The sequence below is a fragment of the Accipiter gentilis genome, chromosome 26, assembly GCF_929443795.1.
Source record: "Accipiter gentilis chromosome 26, bAccGen1.1, whole genome shotgun sequence".
Classification (NCBI taxonomy): Eukaryota; Metazoa; Chordata; class Aves; order Accipitriformes; family Accipitridae; genus Astur; species Astur gentilis.
Window position 1 is genome coordinate 21,155,353 of NC_064905.1, and position 18,349 is coordinate 21,173,701.

The 18,349-nt window shown below is 44.2% G+C and overlaps 1 protein-coding gene across 3 annotated transcripts in view; it reads left to right on the top strand.

Annotated features, from left to right (window-relative positions):
- The first annotated feature begins 1,138 nt into the window (after positions 1-1,138).
- The window catches only part of LOC126050762 (solute carrier family 22 member 5-like), a 30,757-nt gene continuing 13,546 nt past the window's right edge, over positions 1,139-18,349 (top strand). For all 3 annotated transcript variants that reach the window (XR_007509646.1, XM_049829076.1, XM_049829077.1), the window contains exons 1-5: positions 1,139-1,765; positions 10,949-11,052; positions 13,752-13,906; positions 15,223-15,394; positions 16,434-16,560. Coding sequence is in view for 2 of the 3 variants with exons in the window: in XM_049829076.1 (XP_049685033.1) it covers positions 1,373-1,765; positions 10,949-11,052; positions 13,752-13,906; positions 15,223-15,394; positions 16,434-16,560 (951 nt within the window). In the remaining variant the exon portion in view is untranslated. The remainder of the gene's footprint in view (positions 1,766-10,948; positions 11,053-13,751; positions 13,907-15,222; positions 15,395-16,433; positions 16,561-18,349) is intronic.

The window sequence follows — 18,349 nt, forward strand, 5'->3', positions numbered from 1 at the left end:
AAGAAGTCATTTAAAATGTATTTAGCATGGATAAAGTATGAAAGTAAAACCCTAAAATGAGCTCTTCCACACAGGAAGACTGTTATGGTGTAGTACAGTTTTTCTGGCTTTCAGACAGTTCAATCCTGACTCTGCAATCCTACAAAGGCCCAGACACAGACTGCGGCCAGGCTCAAGAGCGATTTTGAGGTTAAACTCCCATTTTGCCTATTTCACTTCCTACCTTTGAGATTTTTCACAACCGTGCAATTCCAACGTGGAACCAAAGCTCTTTTTAAATACAAGCATTCAAAAATGCTGTAAAAGGTACACATTTGGCTTTTATCAGTTAGAGGTGGAGAAAAGATCAGCCACAAAAAGCCAGCTGGAAATGTAAGTTAGCCTTGTGGAGAGCAAGGCCAATTTCTGCAGTGACAATCATGCAGCTTCTTAAGTGAACTGTACGGCAGACACCATCTTCCCGGCAGTGCCGGTAAGTAACGAGCTGGGATTTTTGGCCTGAGAACAGACTATTAATGATGGAATTTATTGTTTGTCAAACATGCAGTACATATCAAACCTTTTTACGGCCACAGACAATCCCACTGAAGGCACAGTGGCAGTTGTGGGAAGGTGCTGCTGCAGACAGAAACAAGGCGAGGAACCATTTAACGCTTGGACGCGCAGAAAGCTGCCTGCCTTTGATTACGCGACGAGCAAAACGATGGGCGAAGGCTCTCATACGCGGCGACGACCCACGCCAGGGCAATCCCGAAGGGCCCTCGGCCGGTTCACCCGCAACCTGTCGCTATGCCCTGGGGGTCGCAGGCAGCCGAATAACGATTCAATCCACCTCCGGCCCGTTTTCTGAATCCTTTGGGCAGCGAGCACCGGTACGAGCAAGCAGGAGCTCCCGCCTGCGGGCCTCTGTGCGCCGGGCTCGCTTCTTCCAGCCTTTCCCCTGAACGCAAGCCCGAGGTGCTGGCCGAAGCCAGGCCTGGGCTTCTCCCTCAAGCCTCTCAAGGCCGCCTGGGCTCGGCCGAGGCAGCTCCCGCCGCCGAGGCGGGTCTCAGAGCGGCGGAGCCGGCCCCAGGCGCGGCCTCGCCTCAGGGGCCGAGCCCCCGCCGCGCCTCCCCGCGCGGGCGAAGGGCATGCCGGGAACCGCCTACGGCCGCGCTGAGGGCGGCCGGGCCGGGCCGGGCCGGGCCGGGCGCTGCCGGCGGCGGCACCGACCGTCCCCACCTGAGGGGCCTCAGCCCGCAAACCCCACCCCCGGCCGCTCCCCCGCCGGCGAGGCCCGGCCCATGGCGAGGCGCTCGGCGGGTCGGGGCGGCCGCTTGCTGCCCGCTCCAGACGGGCCCGCAGGTAGCGGTAGCGGCGGTTGGGCCGGGCCATGCGCGACTACGAGGAGGTGACCGCCTTTCTGGGCGAGTGGGGCCGCTTCCAGCGGCTCGTCTTCTTCCTCCTCAGCGCCAGCATCGTTCCCAACGGCTTCAACGGCCTTTCCATCGTTTTCCTGGCCGGCACCCCCGAGCACCGGTGCGCCGTGCCCCGCGGGGCCAACCTGAGCGGCGAATGGCGCAACGCCAGCATCCCGCTGGAGCTGCGGGAAGGGCGGGCGGCGCCGAGCCGCTGCCGCCGGTACCGCCTGGCCGCGCTCGCCAACTTCTCGGCGCTGGGGCTGCGGCCCGGCTCCGACGTGGAGCTGGGGTCGCTGGAGCAGGAGCCCTGCCTGGACGGCTGGGAGTACAGCCGCGACGTCTACCGCTCCACCATCGTCACCGAGGTACGGGGTTTTGGGAGGGGGGGGGGGCGGGGGTCCGGTCCGTCTCGCAGCGGGTGGGCTGCTGCGGGGGGTGCTGAGGGGAGAAGCGTGGGGTGATGGTAGCACCGGTGGGGCTTGTCCCTGCCTGGGCATCGGCCCTGCTGTTGAATCTGGCGTGCTCGGTTTATTCGGAGATCTTCTGTTCGCTTCCACTGGCAGAAGCGGTCGCCGAACGTGGTGCGTAACGGGAACCGCTTAAGGGGTTCCATCTGGTCTCTGGACGGGCGGCTTGGAGCGAGGGTCAACCCAGGGACAAGGGGTGCAGCCCGCTCCCTGGTTCAGAGATGTCTCTTTGAACGCGGGAGATCAAAAGGGGTGGGGTTTTTTTCTGTAAAAAAGAAAAAAAGGCGGTAGAAGTCACCCCGAGTTGTGCCAGGTGCAGCAGTTGGGGAGCCCTGGTTGATGCTGTGTCCAAAAGGACCTTGAACGTCGCAGCGTGCCCGCAGTGCCTCTGTTTTGGTCATGCCAGCTGCTTTGGTCTCCCCGGTCACCTGCCGGGGACAGGTCAGGTTCTCGTCCGCTCAGTACACCCCTCGAGTCAAGTCTTCGGTCAGGGCAGCCAAAAGAAGTTGAAGCTGTGCTGATTGTCCCTCTTGTTTCAGGTGGAAGCTGTAGAGACCCACAGGCAGTGGTTGACGTAAGATACAAGGAAATGGATTTTGAGGAATACTTGAATTTCCAAACATGTATAAGTTTTTTCAGAAGGCTTGCAAACCTTTTGCACAGTCCCATTGCCTGTTTGTGCCTGTGGACAAGTTTTACAGAGCTGGAACTGTATTTGCCTTTATTCCTTGCTTTGCAAAATGGGTTGTGATGGGTGTTTGGATAGTGATGGATGCGAGTAATTCATGACCATAAGCTGATCTGAGCACAGAAATCTTCCTCAGGAGGAGGAGGACTGGGGTGAGGACGGGAGTGTGGGAGAGGAGCCGAGCCAGTGCAGGGAGGCATGGAAATGGTGACACTGGAGTTGTTGGAAACTTCCCTTGAGTGTGCATAGCAGCAGGGGCTTGAGTGATTCTGACAAGTGGCACAAGGCATTGCCTCACCTGCTTATAAAAAAAACTGCTGTCTTTCTTGAGAGGAAGGCTGCTCTGAATTTCTAGACTCTAGTCATTGCTGAAATGCGCTGTTGTGAAAGACTGAGGTGCTCTCAGGACAGCATAAGGCAACTGGCATTTTCTCAGGGCAGTCCCATTCACGGGTGAATGTACAGGTTTTGTTCCAAGTGCCTAAATATAATGGCTGACCTGGCTTAGACATGGTTTTAGCCAGTACTTTGTCTCTGGAGCTTCTTTGCTGAGCTCTGACTTGGTGTAAATTAAAATTTCTTGAGCTATCAGTGCATCTTCCAGGAGTCTTATAATCTATAAGAAACAGGAGCTGCTAACGTTTTGCTGAGACTTCCCAGCAGCTCTGGCCCATTGCCTATATGGTTTGGCAGATGTTTTGTGTCTGTGGGGGGTAATTTTGTCTGCCTAGACATCATGCACTGAGGCGGTATTTTTTTTTTCCCTTTAATATTAATGCTTCTGAGGGAGTTTTGCAAGAGCTGTGGCCTTTCACATACTTGCAGGTTTCCAGTATTAAACTTGTTTAATTTCTTGGCTTGGTGCTGCTGCTTTTATGATTGACTAATCTTGTGTTTGGTTGCATATCTCTAACTTGTTGAATAATCATGAGGACCTTTGTCCTAGATTTCCATAGCTGACACGGGGAGGGGGAAGGGGGAATTTTTGTTAAGAAAGCTTTTTGCTGAATCTCTCATGACTCTAGAGAAAGTCCTCATTTATGGTTCTGCTTTTCAGGAGAGACTTAAAACATTCAGTTCCCTCTCATTTGAGGAGAGACTTCCTTTTCTCACACAGACTAACAACAGAAGGTTGTTATTAGCCAGTCTGCAGTATTTAACCAGCTCCCATGTAACAAAATCCCTTTCTGTCTTTTACTTTTTGAAATGCTGTAGCTCAGAGGATAAGAAAAGCTTTACTTTGTCTCAATAAGCCATCTGTGTCATTCTTATTCCTCCATAAGTCCCATAAAAAAAGGAATGTAGGAGTAATAAAAGTTCATACGTGGTAGTAAAAGGAATAAAACAGGGGTAATTAAGGGAAAAGGCTAACAACTTCTGCTGGCCATATCTGTTATGGGGCTGTACTAAATAACTGGGACTAGAATTGAGCAGTGGAGTTATGAAGAGCACGAGTGGACTAGAAATATGATATAACGAGAAGGCATTAGATGAGACAGCAGTCAAAACATTTTAGTACATACAGGAGTAATTCTTACGTAGTGAATCATAAATAGACACTGAATTTTGTATACATATATTCATCCTCAACTTCTAAAAATGTGTTGCGTTATGCATCGATTTGATATCGATTCAATGCAGGCGTTGTACTCCAGAGCTGCATGTTTCATGCCTGTTGTGCTCTTAACAAGCTTCAGGGACTATTTGGCTTTTGCCGAGGAAGGATGCGCATGGTTGGAATTGCACAGGGCTGGCGCTCTTGTCTTGTATGGACATGCAGGGAGAGAAAGTCCTGGTCAGATATGAGGGCCCAGAAGTTTCCATTCCCTGCACACCAGGGATTCAAGTGCCCCACTGTGCTGCCAGACCCCTGTCCCTGAAGATCAGTGGCTTATGCCAGACCTTCAGGAAACAAGTGGAGGCTGCAATGGTGACTTCTGGAATGACACAAATGGGCACTGTGGTACAGCTGTCAAACTAGAGGTTTTGGTGTTCACTCTTTATTGGAAGGCAGAGGGATGTATTGATTTGCTTTACCAAAATAAACACATGGGTTCGTGCTAGACATTGTAATTTCCACAGGCTTTTCTAAGAGGGGAGCCAGCAGCTGAAGTGTAAATCAGCCCGTGTCATCCAGGTTCAGCTCTCACCGAACTCTTGATTAATGTTAATGTTAGTCACCGTCATTGTTTCTCACCTTTCAAAATAGGTGCCTCCTCTCTCTTGCAGTAGGTTAGTATCTGCTTATTTTCTGGCTGAAGTCATATTGACAACTTCTCAGCCCCAGGAGCTTATGAAGCTATGGAAGGACCTTTAGGTGATTTGCAGGTACAAAATCTTAGTATTAACAGCCTTGTCAGAAGAAGGAAAAAAAGTGTAATTTTCATTTAATAAGTAAATATGAATGTCTGTCAGAGGTATGAAAGTACTTCTAAAATGCTGAGGTTTTCAACATGTGATTTAAGAAGCACATAATGCAGGACTCTTGAGAATTGTACAAAGTACAGACATTTCTGACCCTGCAGTATAAAATAGGGTTAGTATTATTAAAGGATTACAGGCCTGCAGTTGATTTTGTTAAAATGGAAACAATGCTCTTTTAGAGGTACCATGGACAATTAATGATAGGGTAATGTTCCCATTATGCTGTCTTTACTTTTAAAACTCAGCTCATGTTTCTCAGTTTCTGATGTCAGTGCCCTGTTTCCTTTTTCTTCAGCTATATCAAAAATGTGGGGGGTGTGGGAGAGTTAAGTTTCTGCACTGGAATTTTAAAATATTTGGCGCTTCCCTTCCTGTTCTGTGCAAGTTTAAAACAACTACAAGGAGAGAAATTGAGCAGAATGTGTATTTTGTAAATACATACTTATGTTTACATTCGGTTAATAAGCTTTGATGTAACATCTAAGTATTTGGAATACACAAATGTGTTGTCGGAGGAAAGGGTGTTTAATAACACTCATAGCTCTCAAGTAAGCAGAGAATATTTATATGGGTATAAACAAGACCAGATTCGTAAGTACTCGGTTGTGAGACGGTGAGATTTTTTTGAAGAACCTGCCTCCACTTGCAGAGAGAAGCAAGTGGTAGGAGAGAGTACAAGATACTGGATTAGCTTCAAAAATTCTTGCTAACCTGTTGATTTTAAAAAGAAAATATTAGCACATGGGACTATCCCACTTCATTTTTCAATCATGCGTGTTATTCTCAGCAAGAAAGGAAAACAGTTTAAAAAATAAATAAATAAAGGAGTGGGAGGACATGATATATTGTAGCTGTAAAAATTCCTTTTCCTATAAGGCTTTTCCTTATATAACAGGTGTGTAACAGAGTAAGGCTCTTGGAAGTTTTTGTATTTGTCATAGTTCATATTTGTTTAGGGTTCTAGTGTTGGTATTAGGGAGGTGTGAGTGCTCTTGCAGTAGAACAGTTCTCTATAATCTGAGAAACGTGCTTTTTTTTTTTTCAAGTGAGGTCCCAAATTATATTGTTGGTGGCCTTGCAACTACTTCTATAACTTTCCAAATATACTTGGTGTATATTTGGTGGTGGTATATATTTGTATGCTGTGATGCTGTATTGCAAGAACCTCTGATATTTTTAAGAGCTCCCCTGTAATTAGACTTGCAATTTCCATGTTATAATGCATTGATAATATTGGACAAATTGTATGCTTAAATAGGATAGGCACCTTGTTGTTAGCATCTAGGATTTTGTTATTTCCTGTTTTGTCATCTCTTACAAGATGATATAATTGTAGTGAAAGTGAAGCAGGATAAGGGATCTGCATCGGTGTCTGGATGAGAGCCATTGCAGCATTTACTGTTAGTAATTCATGAAGTGCCAGCTCTCCTTTCAAGGCAAGTGGTATTCTGCAAGTGCAGTGGATGCAGAGCCTGTACACAGGGAATTGGTCTTTACCCCTTAAGGTTTTGCAGTGCTTAGAGAACTTAGAGGAATGATATTTTTTACTTGTGGTACAGCAGTATTTTCAGCTGGACTTGTGGCATCCTGTCTTCCTAAACTTGCCTTGCAGTTTTAGTTGTTTTATGCTTTGAAGTTTAAAGTTTTCTGCAGTTTAAAGAATTTGAATATTTCATATTGAAGTCTGCATTTCATTGTGATTGCGGTTTGTATGAAACTTGTGGGGTAGTTTTCTTTTTGGCTAGAGGTGTTATATTAATGTTTAGTTTAATATTGGGAAGGGGTAAAATAGAATACAAGAAACAAAAGTCTAGCAAGACCGACACACTTCTACGTATGCTGCTTAACATAATTCTAGCTAAACCTGCAATAATACTTCTTGGTCAGGTTGTATTGTGACAGAAGGCTGGAAGCTAATAAAATATGGCTGGGGAGTGTCTTCTGTTTGAGGGAGGGAGGAGATCTGAGGGAGTAGTTCGGGTTTTTTTGTTCGTCTCAGTTTTGTAACTGGGATTGTTTTATAGAAAGGGATTTGGAGATGTGGTTCCAGGTAGCTGACGTGCCATGCAAGAGATGAAGCAGAACTTGGGAAGTGCTCTCCTAAAGAGATGCTTAAGTGATGACTCTAACTACCTAGGACTGTTTCATACTCTGGCCCCAAACCTGCTCTTGAGAAGCAGCTGCTTCAGTCCCTCTCCCTTGTGGTGTCCCCCCACCTTCTCCCCCAAGCTGTCCACATTTTCTGGCCGTCTCCATAGCCTGTCATCTTTTCCTCATGCCCTCTCTCCACCTGTCCTCACCAGCAGCTCATATCAGCCAGGGATCCGTTACAGAGGTGCATATCTCACCATGCAACTTGCCTCTGATGCGTAAATGGTTATTGCTATTAGATGTGAGGCTGCTGATGGAAGACATCACCCCAGCCTGATGAATTGTTTGGGAAGTAGCTACAGCCCAAAGTATCTGCAAGCTGTCTGAGTAAGAAGATAAGTTTAAACTCCAACAGAACAATGCCGTCTTCTAAAGTTATAATAAAATTGAGAATGCTCTGTGCTGTGCCTTGAGCGTTGGTACCAGTGTTTAGGAGCTCCGTGCTTCACAAAGTCAGCAGCTGCTGTTTGAAACAAAGCTGAAATGTTTTTCTCCTGTTTGGAGCCCTGATACCTTGCTGAGGTTAACCTTATCTCATTCACTGGGGCAAAGGCCGTTAAAGCTAGCAGGCTAACTCAAAGGATACTAAGAAGTCAAAATAGCACATGATTTTAGAGCACTGGGTCATGGTATACCGTGTCCAAACAGCACTGCCAGCAGCAGACTTCAATCAGTAACTACTCCTGGGACACTTGGTCTTTGCGATGCTCGTCTTCTAACAGTGATGCTTCGGTGACTTCTTGGGCAACATACAGTTGAGGGAGGGGTCTGGTTGCAGAGCAGTTCTGGAAGACTGATGCCACCATGACTAACAGGCAATGTAGTAGACCTTGTTGGTGAGTCATTAAAAAGTTGAAGACTTCAGCATTTATTTGCCAGAGTAAGGGGTAACAGACCTTAAAACCCCTTGGTTCTGATTGTTGTACATCTGTGGAGTCTGTAATTAACTGGTATTGCACAACCAAGGTAGTTTCCTCTTGGAAATTTGATATTGAAGTTCACTTTGGTGCCTGGTTCAAGTGATCTTCAGCATAACAGCTCCTAACATTGCTTTAATAGAGCAGACAGAAAAACAAGCTGGTAATCATTGCCACATTATAAGGACTGATACGTTTCCACCTGCCAATGCCAGAAGCTTTTGGCAGAAGAGCACAAAACATTTAATACCATGAACTTTTCCAAGCAACGTCTCTACCTCAGTGGTCTGAAGAAAATGTTTGTTACTGGGCACAAGCGTGCCCGTGTCTGGAAAGCCAAGTGTTGCGCAGCCTTGTGCCAAAGTACAGGGTGTAAAATAGATGAAAGGAGACAGCTAATGCAAAAGCACAGGGTGATCAGCTGGAAAATAATGACTTAGTAATAACAAACTATAAATCACTGAGCTAGATGTTTGGCTAGTTAGATATTATTTCTGTTATTGAAGATATCTGGCTCCAGTAGCTGATAGGAAGATGATTCTTTGTGAGTAATCAAGTCTTTATTAATGCAGGATTTGTATTTGTGGTATTTGTTTTCCTGATAAGTGTCATCATATGAAGGCATATGATAACCACTGAAACCTTTGGCCTATATAAATTTGATAACGATCATTTGCTGCGTATTTCCAAGTTGCCAGATGCATTTTGCTGAAGCTTGCTGGCTGGATTAGCCTCTGTGGTTGTCACAGAATTGCTCAAACTTTCTTTAATCTATAATGAAGAACAGCTTTTGTTGAGTAAATACAGATTTAATTATAAATTTTAATTACAGTTTTCAATCCAAATGATATTGATAACTATAATAAGTTAAATCCCTTACTTGAGTGGTGTAAATGTTAGCACATTAGAAGGTCACAATTCTGAAGGAGACTTCCGTAATAATGCATAATTGATGGTGTGGTAGGATTTATTGGAGCATTGCATTGTGTGCTGGTGCCTGTGCTTCAGGTGGTGTGAGGCTGGAAAGGCCACAAAGAGGTGTAAGTGCAAGAATAATGTCGAAGGTTATGAAGTTTGACATGAGGAGAGATTTTTTCAGACATAAAACCACAATCAGATTTATCAAAGGAGAGGTTAAGAAATTACTTCAATACAGTTATAAATTGGGAAAATGTGCATTTCGTTTGTTCCCATGACCTTAAAAAAATAATAATGATGAGCTGAATTCATAAGGTAGCGTAAGTGTTGGCAGCTAAAGTTACATGAACACCGATGAGAGTGCAGCCTGTATGAATGAGCATCGTTCACCTCTAGAAAAACTTCCAGTTCTAATTCAAAACTGGATGCTCTTCCATGAAGTAAGTGGTGGCTCAGTTGAGTTTTGCCACGGGCATCTGGGAGTGGAAGACCATTGTCAGTGTTTTTCATTCAGTGCATGGTTTTTAGTGATCTTCCAACCTTAAAACATACACTAGGATATAGCTGTAGCGTGAACTGTTAACGGACTGAGGGGCGTGAGATTCCTGGAGTCAAAGCCTTAATGCTAAGGAGAGGGGGCTGGCAGACAAAGCAGAACACTGGCATTCCCATGTGTGGGACCACAGACGAGGTGGATGGGGAGCTGGGACACGCAGCAGCTGCAGGGGCGTTCCAGTACAAATTTAAAAAAAACTAAGAGGAAAACACTCTATACTTAATTATTTGTAACTGGGGGGCAAGGGGATTAATTATTGGGGTCAGCGTGAATATTTTCATTTAATTTCAACCTTTTTAATACAGATTAAAAACTAAAAGTTTCCATTGCTAAAACATCAGAAGAGGCCCTGTGGGAGGAATAACTGAGCTCAGGAGGGTTTTGGCCTCACATCAGAAGCATTGGTTGCCTCCAAATTCTTCTCCTGTGGGGCTGCAGCACCTCCTGCCCTCTGCCAGCAGCTTGCTGGGTAGCAGGGCAGGACAGGGAGAGCTCTGGGAACTCCTCCAGTCACAGCATAGCAGTGAGGTGAGGGACGAGGCATCCCTGCTGGGTTTTGTCCTTTCTTCTAATATTTACGCGCTTTTTTTCCCCACCAATAATCAAAATAAAATTAAGACTCTTTCAATAACAGCTGTTGGTATAGATACAAAAATAACATGAATGTTATTTTAAAAACATCGGACCGAAATGGGTAGGATATTGGAAACCACTGCAGTCTAGATCTAGTAATTATCTTGTTTTCTTCCTCTTTGTTTTCATTTTGGAAATCTTGGTTTGTTTTGTATGTATTTCAATTTGTATTCCAAAGATTATAATTGCCATTAGTTAGGTTCCTAGTGAGGAGTGAGCAGTCTCCAGTCTCTAAAAACCATACTAAAATGTAATAAAGGAAGAGGCGCTTTTTTTTTATGTTTTTGTTTCTGTGATTCAATTTCTCTTAAATTAGAAATGTGAATTTTTAATGACAAACTTTGCCATATGCAGGGAAATCAAGTTTGGAGTCTATTCTCACTCCTTCAAAAACCAGCAGAACTGGAGCAGTTTAGGGGGCTGCAGAGCCTTTGCAAGGGAGCTGAAGCAAGCGCATTATGAAATTATTAGTTGCTGTCACTCATGTGTAGGAGAAACACCACAGCCATCACCTGTGTAAAGAAAGCCACACGGGTCACAACTGAAGGTAGTGGTGGGGCCTCAGCTGCATCGCTGCCAAGATGGCTCAGGGTTGGTGGGCTTTGCCCTCTGCTGCCCAGCATCCCTTCCCATGATTTTCATGGAGCTGCATTGGTGCAGTAGGTTAGTTACTCCTTTCTCTTGTGGAGGTTTTCTGTCCAAAGGGTACATTTTCATCGGGCTGAGCCAAGGTGTTTAGGAGGGAGGGGGAAATGCTGTTTATTAGAAGACTTTCATGTTCTCTCTCCCTGCAGTGGAATCTCGTATGTGACAACGACTGGAAGGGACCCCTGAGCACCTCCCTGTTCTTTGTGGGCGTCCTGCTCGGATCTTTCTTATCAGGACAGCTCTCAGACAAGTAAAGTATATACACCAGAGCTGCTGGCTCTTTGATGCTGTTTTGTAAGCAATTCTTGTATGTGAATTTTCCTGTAAGTGTCTTTCTGCAACTACTGACATGTCTTTGTTCTGTGACTGTCTAATCTGAATGTACACAGAGTGTATAGAGTAAATGTCCTGAACTAGAACAGAATGTTAAAAAGATTGTTAGTGGGTTTTACCTTTATCTGTTTAATTTTTCAGCTAAATGACTTCTGGAGCGAACCTTTTATGCCAGAAAACATGTGTAGGAGATAAGTTTCATCTAGAAAAATCAGATCAATGACGTTCTCTTCTAATTACTTTGGACTATGTTCAGATAGAGCCCTGAGGCTTGTTTTCCTTTTTTTGAGGTCAAATTTAAAATACTTTTTTTTATAAACACCCATAGCTCCTCTTCCTCATCATCAAATGCAGCATCTAAGTCCAATGATCTGCTTTTTTGTAAGCTGCAAACCATGAATGCTGTTCAGCTGTACTCCAGAGAAGCAAGGCTTTCTTGTTTATCAGTACAAACATTTAAAAAAAAAGGAAAACACCATTAATTTTTGTAATGTTGACAGTTGTTTGTTTGGTTTTTTTAAAGCTCAATTTTTCTGATTCTCTTCCTGGGATTTGCTGTGCAATGCATTGTATGCTGTCTTCCTGATTCCCAGAGAACAGTATGTGGTCCTCTAATTTGCGGATTTACTTGTAGAATTTCTATTTCTTTGAAACATAATCCCTATGCCACGAATCTTTTAGCATTGTTCAGGGCCTTTGCTTGGTTTCCTGCTCATCAGGTTGGAACAGTTTTGAGCTTGGAGGCAGTAATCCTTGAAAATCAACCAGCTCTCCTGGACTTCTCTCCAGAGCTGTATGCCGTGGGATTTTTCCAAGCAGATCCCTGACCAGTCCAGTGTTTGCTCTCCTGGTGATCCTGCCTTCTGCCTTGTTCCTCCCCTCACAATCCTGCACTTCACCATCGTGCAGCCAGCAGCCATGGCTGCTGCTGACCTTTACGTCCTGAAACAGTTCTCCCTTGTTTGCAAGCTTGAGGTTCAGCAGTGTCGCCCTTTGTTGGCTCCTCAGTCATCTGCATTAGGAAGTTGTCATTGATGCACCTCAGAAACCTCCTGGGTCTTGTCCTTCCAACAGGTATTGGGGTGGCTGAAGTCCCCCATGATGGCCAGTGCCTTTGAACGCAAGGCTTCCTGTGCTTGTCTGAAGAACACCTCGTTTGCTTCTTTCTGATCAGGTGGTCCACAGTGGACACCCACAGCGGTGACGGCGTTGGTCCACCTCCTAATCCCTAAGCTCTGAGCTGGCTCGTCATGCATCCCAGGCAGAGCTCCATGCCTTCCAGCTGCCCTCCCATGTGAGGGGCGATTTCCCCACTTTGCCATGGGGAGTCTCGCACCGCTTCATCCTGGTGCTGCTGCAGGGCTCGGGTGGTTTGTTCAGAACAGCTCCCAGCCCCTTGTCTGCTACGAGGGTGCCAAGCGTCTTCCATGGCGACTAACCAGCAGGTGAAGCAGGAGCTGTTCTGGTGCCAGAAGCTACGAGCTTCCCACCTTCACAATCACGGGAGTCTCTTCCTACAGCTCCTTCGCTTGGTGACACAGATCCTCACCAAATGTGGTCGTGGAGGCCATGAGTGCAGCTCATCCAGTTTTCCTTGTAGCCACTGAACAGCAGCTAGCTCCTGGTCAAGAGACCCAGTGCATCCAGCAGCCCCACGAGGAGACTGCTCCAGCAAGACTGCCTGCGGTGTTTTGCCATCGCCATCTGCTCATCTGGTACAGAAAGTCCAGGAGAGAGCCCGAGCCCCATGCCTGGCCAGGCACCACACTGAGATTGACAAAATATTTTGCAGTTCAAGTAACAACCTGTTTTTAACGTGTCGTGATCTACCTGAGACTCGTGGCGCCAACTGTAGACCTCCTGGTCAAGTCTAACTTTGGAGCGTGGTTGTGTGAACCTGTGCTCAGCAGATGTCCTGCCACAGGCTGCAAAGTCTGCTGGTGGTGTGGGACTGCCCGGGCCGGGACATCGGCACTGACTCTTATAACAGCTTGATGGGTTTGGTTTAGTTTAAATTCCTGTTCTTTTAATTTTTTTAATACTTCATCAGCAGAATCGCTAGAATCCCTTAAATTGGTTCATTTTTTTTACCAAGTGGAATGAAGATTGCAGCATGGGATCACTTACTGATAATAGCATCTTACAAACTTGAGTTTTACCACTCTTTCAGAAGCTTTCCTTCTTTTTTCTTTTTTTTAACACGCTGATCATTGCCATGAACTGTGTGCTCCTTAGAGGAGAATGAGCATCTAATACTCTTGCATTGTAAATAATTTGCTCCTGATCATTTGTCTCCCTGCTTATCCTATCAGTAAGAAAGGAATAGTGTTCCAGCACATACTTAAAGGCAACGTAACTAGCAGCCCTTGGCATGTTATTTTCTCTTCACCAGTGGATTATTTTTTTTTATGTATTTAGAATAGTTGTGCCTGTGTCACATTTCCTGAACCTCTGCTTTTTGCAGATGTTTTGTATCTTCCTAAGTAGGCACATGAGTAATCTTATTTTTCTGTTTCTGAAGATGTAACTCATGCTGTTGTATAATCATCTTTCTTTTTTTTTTTTTTTTTTTTTTTTTCCTCCCACCCCCCTCCTTCTTTAATCTGTCCATGGAAGGTTTGGCAGGAAGAATGTGCTGTTTGCAACTCTGGCAATGCAGACTGGCTTCAGCTTCATACAGGTCTTCTCTACCAGCTGGGAGATGTTTTCAGTGTTCTTTGTGCTGGTCGGCATGGGACAAATATCTAACTACGTGGCAGCATTTGTTCTTGGTATGAAAGTTCTACTGGGCACAGTATGTGTTGTTTAGTCTTGTGCTTTTCCTGCTCCTTTTCGGTACTGGCTTAGGGTTGCTTTGTTTTGCCAAGCAACAATTTGTTTTGTCCTTGTCACACATGGATAACTCGTCCTCTCCTTGGAAGTTTCCAGTTGATAGAGGTGCAATCTGAATTAATTCTGTGGCTTAGGATCCTAAAAAGGCAAAAACCCAGAAATCAATTATTCGAAACAAAGTCCATCTTCTAGTTGGACAGATAAGACATGTAAGACATGATTTTTCAGGCATTTCTGTTGTTCATTTTGGGGCCTAAATGCCAATTTGATTTTAAAAGTTGCAAATTTGATTTTAAAAGTTGCAAATTTGATTTAAAAATTGCAAAAGAAAAAAATAGAGTAAGCATTATAAAGTCTCCTTTAAACAGCCTATAGTAAAAATTTAAATGGCATAATGATTCTTGCTTTGTATACTTTATATTTAACTAAGACCATATTTGATCATGGGAATGTGAATTACCTTATGAATCTGAGATTATCTAAAAATTATTAATGTTATTTACAGTGATCTCACTGTCCAAAGTACCAAATGTTGGCAAGAAGTTCCTTTTGGGCCAAAGAAGGCCAGTGCAGCTGTGAAAGCAGTGTTTAGCAAATCTCACTGCAGACATCCTGCTGCAATCTTCTTTGATTTCTGTGGAAACGAGGAAGATTATATTTCTTTTTCTGTCTCTTAATTTGCAGGTCCCAAAGCATTTCAAAGGGAAGCATTGACCCTGTTCGTGCGTTTAATTCCACTGCCAATAGCCTGGCCTTTGTTAGTGACCCAACAGGAACTCCACATGTGCACATCGAAAGACTGCGAGGTTTTTTGGCTAATAGCGAAATAATCTTTTAGAAGGTGATACTGGTCAGGAACCTAATTTAGGCATCTCTGAATTATCCTTCGAAGAAGCTGGTCTCCATAAGCTGGAGAGGACCTTATAGAGATCAAGCTGAGGTTAACTGTTGTGAATGTTTTATAGTATGTCAGGCGGTTTTAGCTCATCAAGTGAAATGTGAGATTCTAAGATAAAATTATAGAAGCATTAGCTACTTCGAGCTACAGAAATACTGTGTATAGTTAGCTGGGTTGATGCAGGGTCACTGCATGAAGTAGATCTGTGGTACCTCTAAAACTGGGTGGCAGAGCGCACTATATACTGTAACTATCCAGTGTAGTATATTTCCAAACCAATTGCTAGAGGTAATTTTGGTAAGTTACTTGGTTGCTCTAAAGTTAAAATACTCATCTTCACTCTGCTGTTTTGAACAGGCACAGAAATTCTTGGCAAATCAATCCGTGTGCTATTCTGCACGCTCGGCGTTTGCATATTTTACGCATTTGGCTACATGTTGCTGCCACTGTTTGCTTACTTCATCAGAGACTGGCGGATGCTGCTGCTGGCACTTACTTTACCTGGGCTCCTCTGCATCCCACTCTGGTGGTGAGTATAACTAAGTTAAAAGACTTTAGTCTTTAGAAGGTCCTGTCTGCAGATTTTTAAGATCCAGACTCCAAGCCAATCAGCCTTTACCAACGAAATTCAGGAATGGGCAGGTGAAGAACGGATGTTTTGTGCTTTACTGTGCCCAGCTGTTTAGCTGCAAGTCCATAGCTTTGTGGGTGATCTGACTCATGCCTGAAAAGCCTATTCTTCATTTTCTGTAGGCTTCTATAAAATTAAGTGATGCGCATGCAAAGAAAAAAAAAACAGTCAGTAAAACTCATCCTTCTGCACCAGCTGAAATCCATGAACTTTTAAGAGTAGGCCTGAACTAAGGGCAGAATGAGAAAACAGTTGTTTCAGAAAGCCGCGCAGCGCTAGGGCGACATAGATATGACAAGCTACAAAACAATATTTGCACATCTGTGAGACTCTTGTTTTCTTCCATAATGAAATACTTCTAGGTGGCATGTAAAGTTTAAATAGTCCACATGGTGGTGGTGTTTCTTCGCATTTATGTTTGTGATTCCATCCAGTTTCTTACAAAGCTGAATGAGTCAGGCGAATTCTACTTTCTGACTTGCCTTTATATGACATTATTCCAGTTTCTTAAGAGGTTGAATGACTCGGGCGAATTCTACTTTCTGACTTGCCTTTATATTACATTATTTACAGTTACTAATTTTATATGTGTTATTTTCTAAGGATATACCTCTTAATGTACAGCATGCTGCTTATATGTTCACATTTCTGAATTTCTTAATTAAACTGTTTTCCCATACTTTGAAGGTTTTGGTTACTCTTTTTTCTGAGTCATTGTTTACTTCTTTAGTACTTCTAAAACCCACAAGTGCATTTTAGTCTGTTCTTGTTCAGTATGCTAGTCTACTCTTGTAAATCTGATTTCTGTAGTCATTGCTCTAATTTTTGCAAGATATGGCAAGTTTTGAGCTCTTTGTGCCTGGAACAATGTGTATTGGTGCCTGCAGCACTGCTTTCTGTGGAAGTGCAGGCTTGTTATTCTGAACTTTTTCTGCAGGGTCATTCCAGAATCTCCACGATGGCTGATCTCCCAGGGAAGATTTCAAGAGGCAGAAGACATCATCCGAAAGGCTGCAAAAACTAATGGCATTACAGCCCCAGATGTAATACTTGACCCTAGTGAGGTAGGATTCATTTAGCAGTCCAGTTGTTTGCTGGACCTATTAATGACCATGTAAAGTGATTAATTTCCAGATACATGAATTATGCCTGCAGTGTATTATGTACTTCTCAAATGGATAAAAGGTCATCCTTTTCTTGAAAAGCAGAATATCCTTTCCCTGCTTCATTAGATTTGCAAAGCCCTTGCTGTCCCATTCCCATGGGAATGCCAACATGCATTCTAATGCAAACGGTTTTTTGATCCAGTTTGCAGCCACCTTTTTCCTCATATACTCTAGTTTTTGGGGGAAGATAACGAATTTGAGGTACCTATTGCTTTGTGATCTAAATGCTTGCACAGTCTAATATAGTTCTATAAAAGCCTAACATAGGACTAATCCTGGCCAGTGGTACTGGAAATAATGTTATTCTAGTTCAGCTCCACATTCAACTCCCAATTTCTACTCCATGTTAAGGAAAATAAAACTTGAGTCCCTTTAGGGTGGAGTACCTAGAAGTATCTTTTCTTCCATCTTGTTGCCTCTAGGTATCTTGCCTTTGTCTGAGCTGTTTGGTGACCTTAAGGTGGAGAAGCAGTTCCATACTCATTCAAACATGACCTCCAAAAGTCAGACAGGCAAACTGTTTGCATAATCCAGGAGAATGGGCACCTCTTTAGGCAGATCTGTAGAATCTGTCTGGGGGGTTGCCTAATTGTGTTCTGCTTGACAGTTGACATTGTCTTGTCATTTATACGAAAATCCCTGGGGTACTCTGCTTTACAAGTTCTCTGTAGGAGGTTAAGGGAAATGGTTAGCCATTAAACTGTAGTGTGTTTGCTATTGGGGTTGAAACAGCTTCACTTGGGTTGGAGTTAGTTGAGGTGCAAACTGACCTGTTTGCCCAGACTTATTTGTAGATAGTGCAACATCCTGGTCTTGCTGGAACTGAGTGAGAATGCCAGGAAAACCCAGGCCTGCTTATGATAGCTTTTTCCCTGGATTTTCATTAGAACATGCTTTTCTTTCTTTTTTTTTTTTTTTTTAATCCTTCATTCTCATGCTGTAGGCATGAAAACTCACCCATTGCCAGCACTGCAGCAGGAGAGCAGAAATTAGGCTCTGGCTCCAACATCTGCTTAAGGTCACTGTCTCTGGAATCCTCTATGTCCAGTTCTTAGAAAGAAATATAGATGTTTGCCATCTCTGAATGGCGCTGGATTATGAAGCAGCGGAAGGCAGGGGCAGGAGTAGGGATGTTGCCCCAGGGAACGCTGAACGAGGGGAAATGCTGACTTCTGCAGCAGGGTGGGCTGGAGTACACAGTGCTTATTTACAGATAAATCATTGCACATCAACTTTCAGTAACACAGATTAACATTCTGACACTCAGAGGAAAATGAGCTCGATGAACAGGCACTGTTTAAATGCAGAACTCCTGTCCATCTTTTTACTGTTTAAAGTAAAAGTAATGCTGTGACCAGAAAACCTGTGCAAAACTTTTCTTCGTCAGTGGTCTGTTTATGCTGTTTTTCTGTCTGCTTTCTGAAGAGCTATAAAGCAAAGGCTCACAGCTGCTCTTGAGTTTTTAGGAAGCATGTTTACACTGCAGAGAGGTTCTCAGAAATCCAGCTGGCCCTTAGCCATGGTGCATTTGGAATGTGAGTTCTGGATGGACAAGCAACCTGAGCTCATGTTTGGAGTATTCCTCAAACCTGTGCAGGTGGAGAGCAGCACCTGCAATATTTAGGCTTCAGAGATTTCAAAAACAGTTAGGATCCAACAGGTGACTAGTCGCAAACAAAGCTGCAGA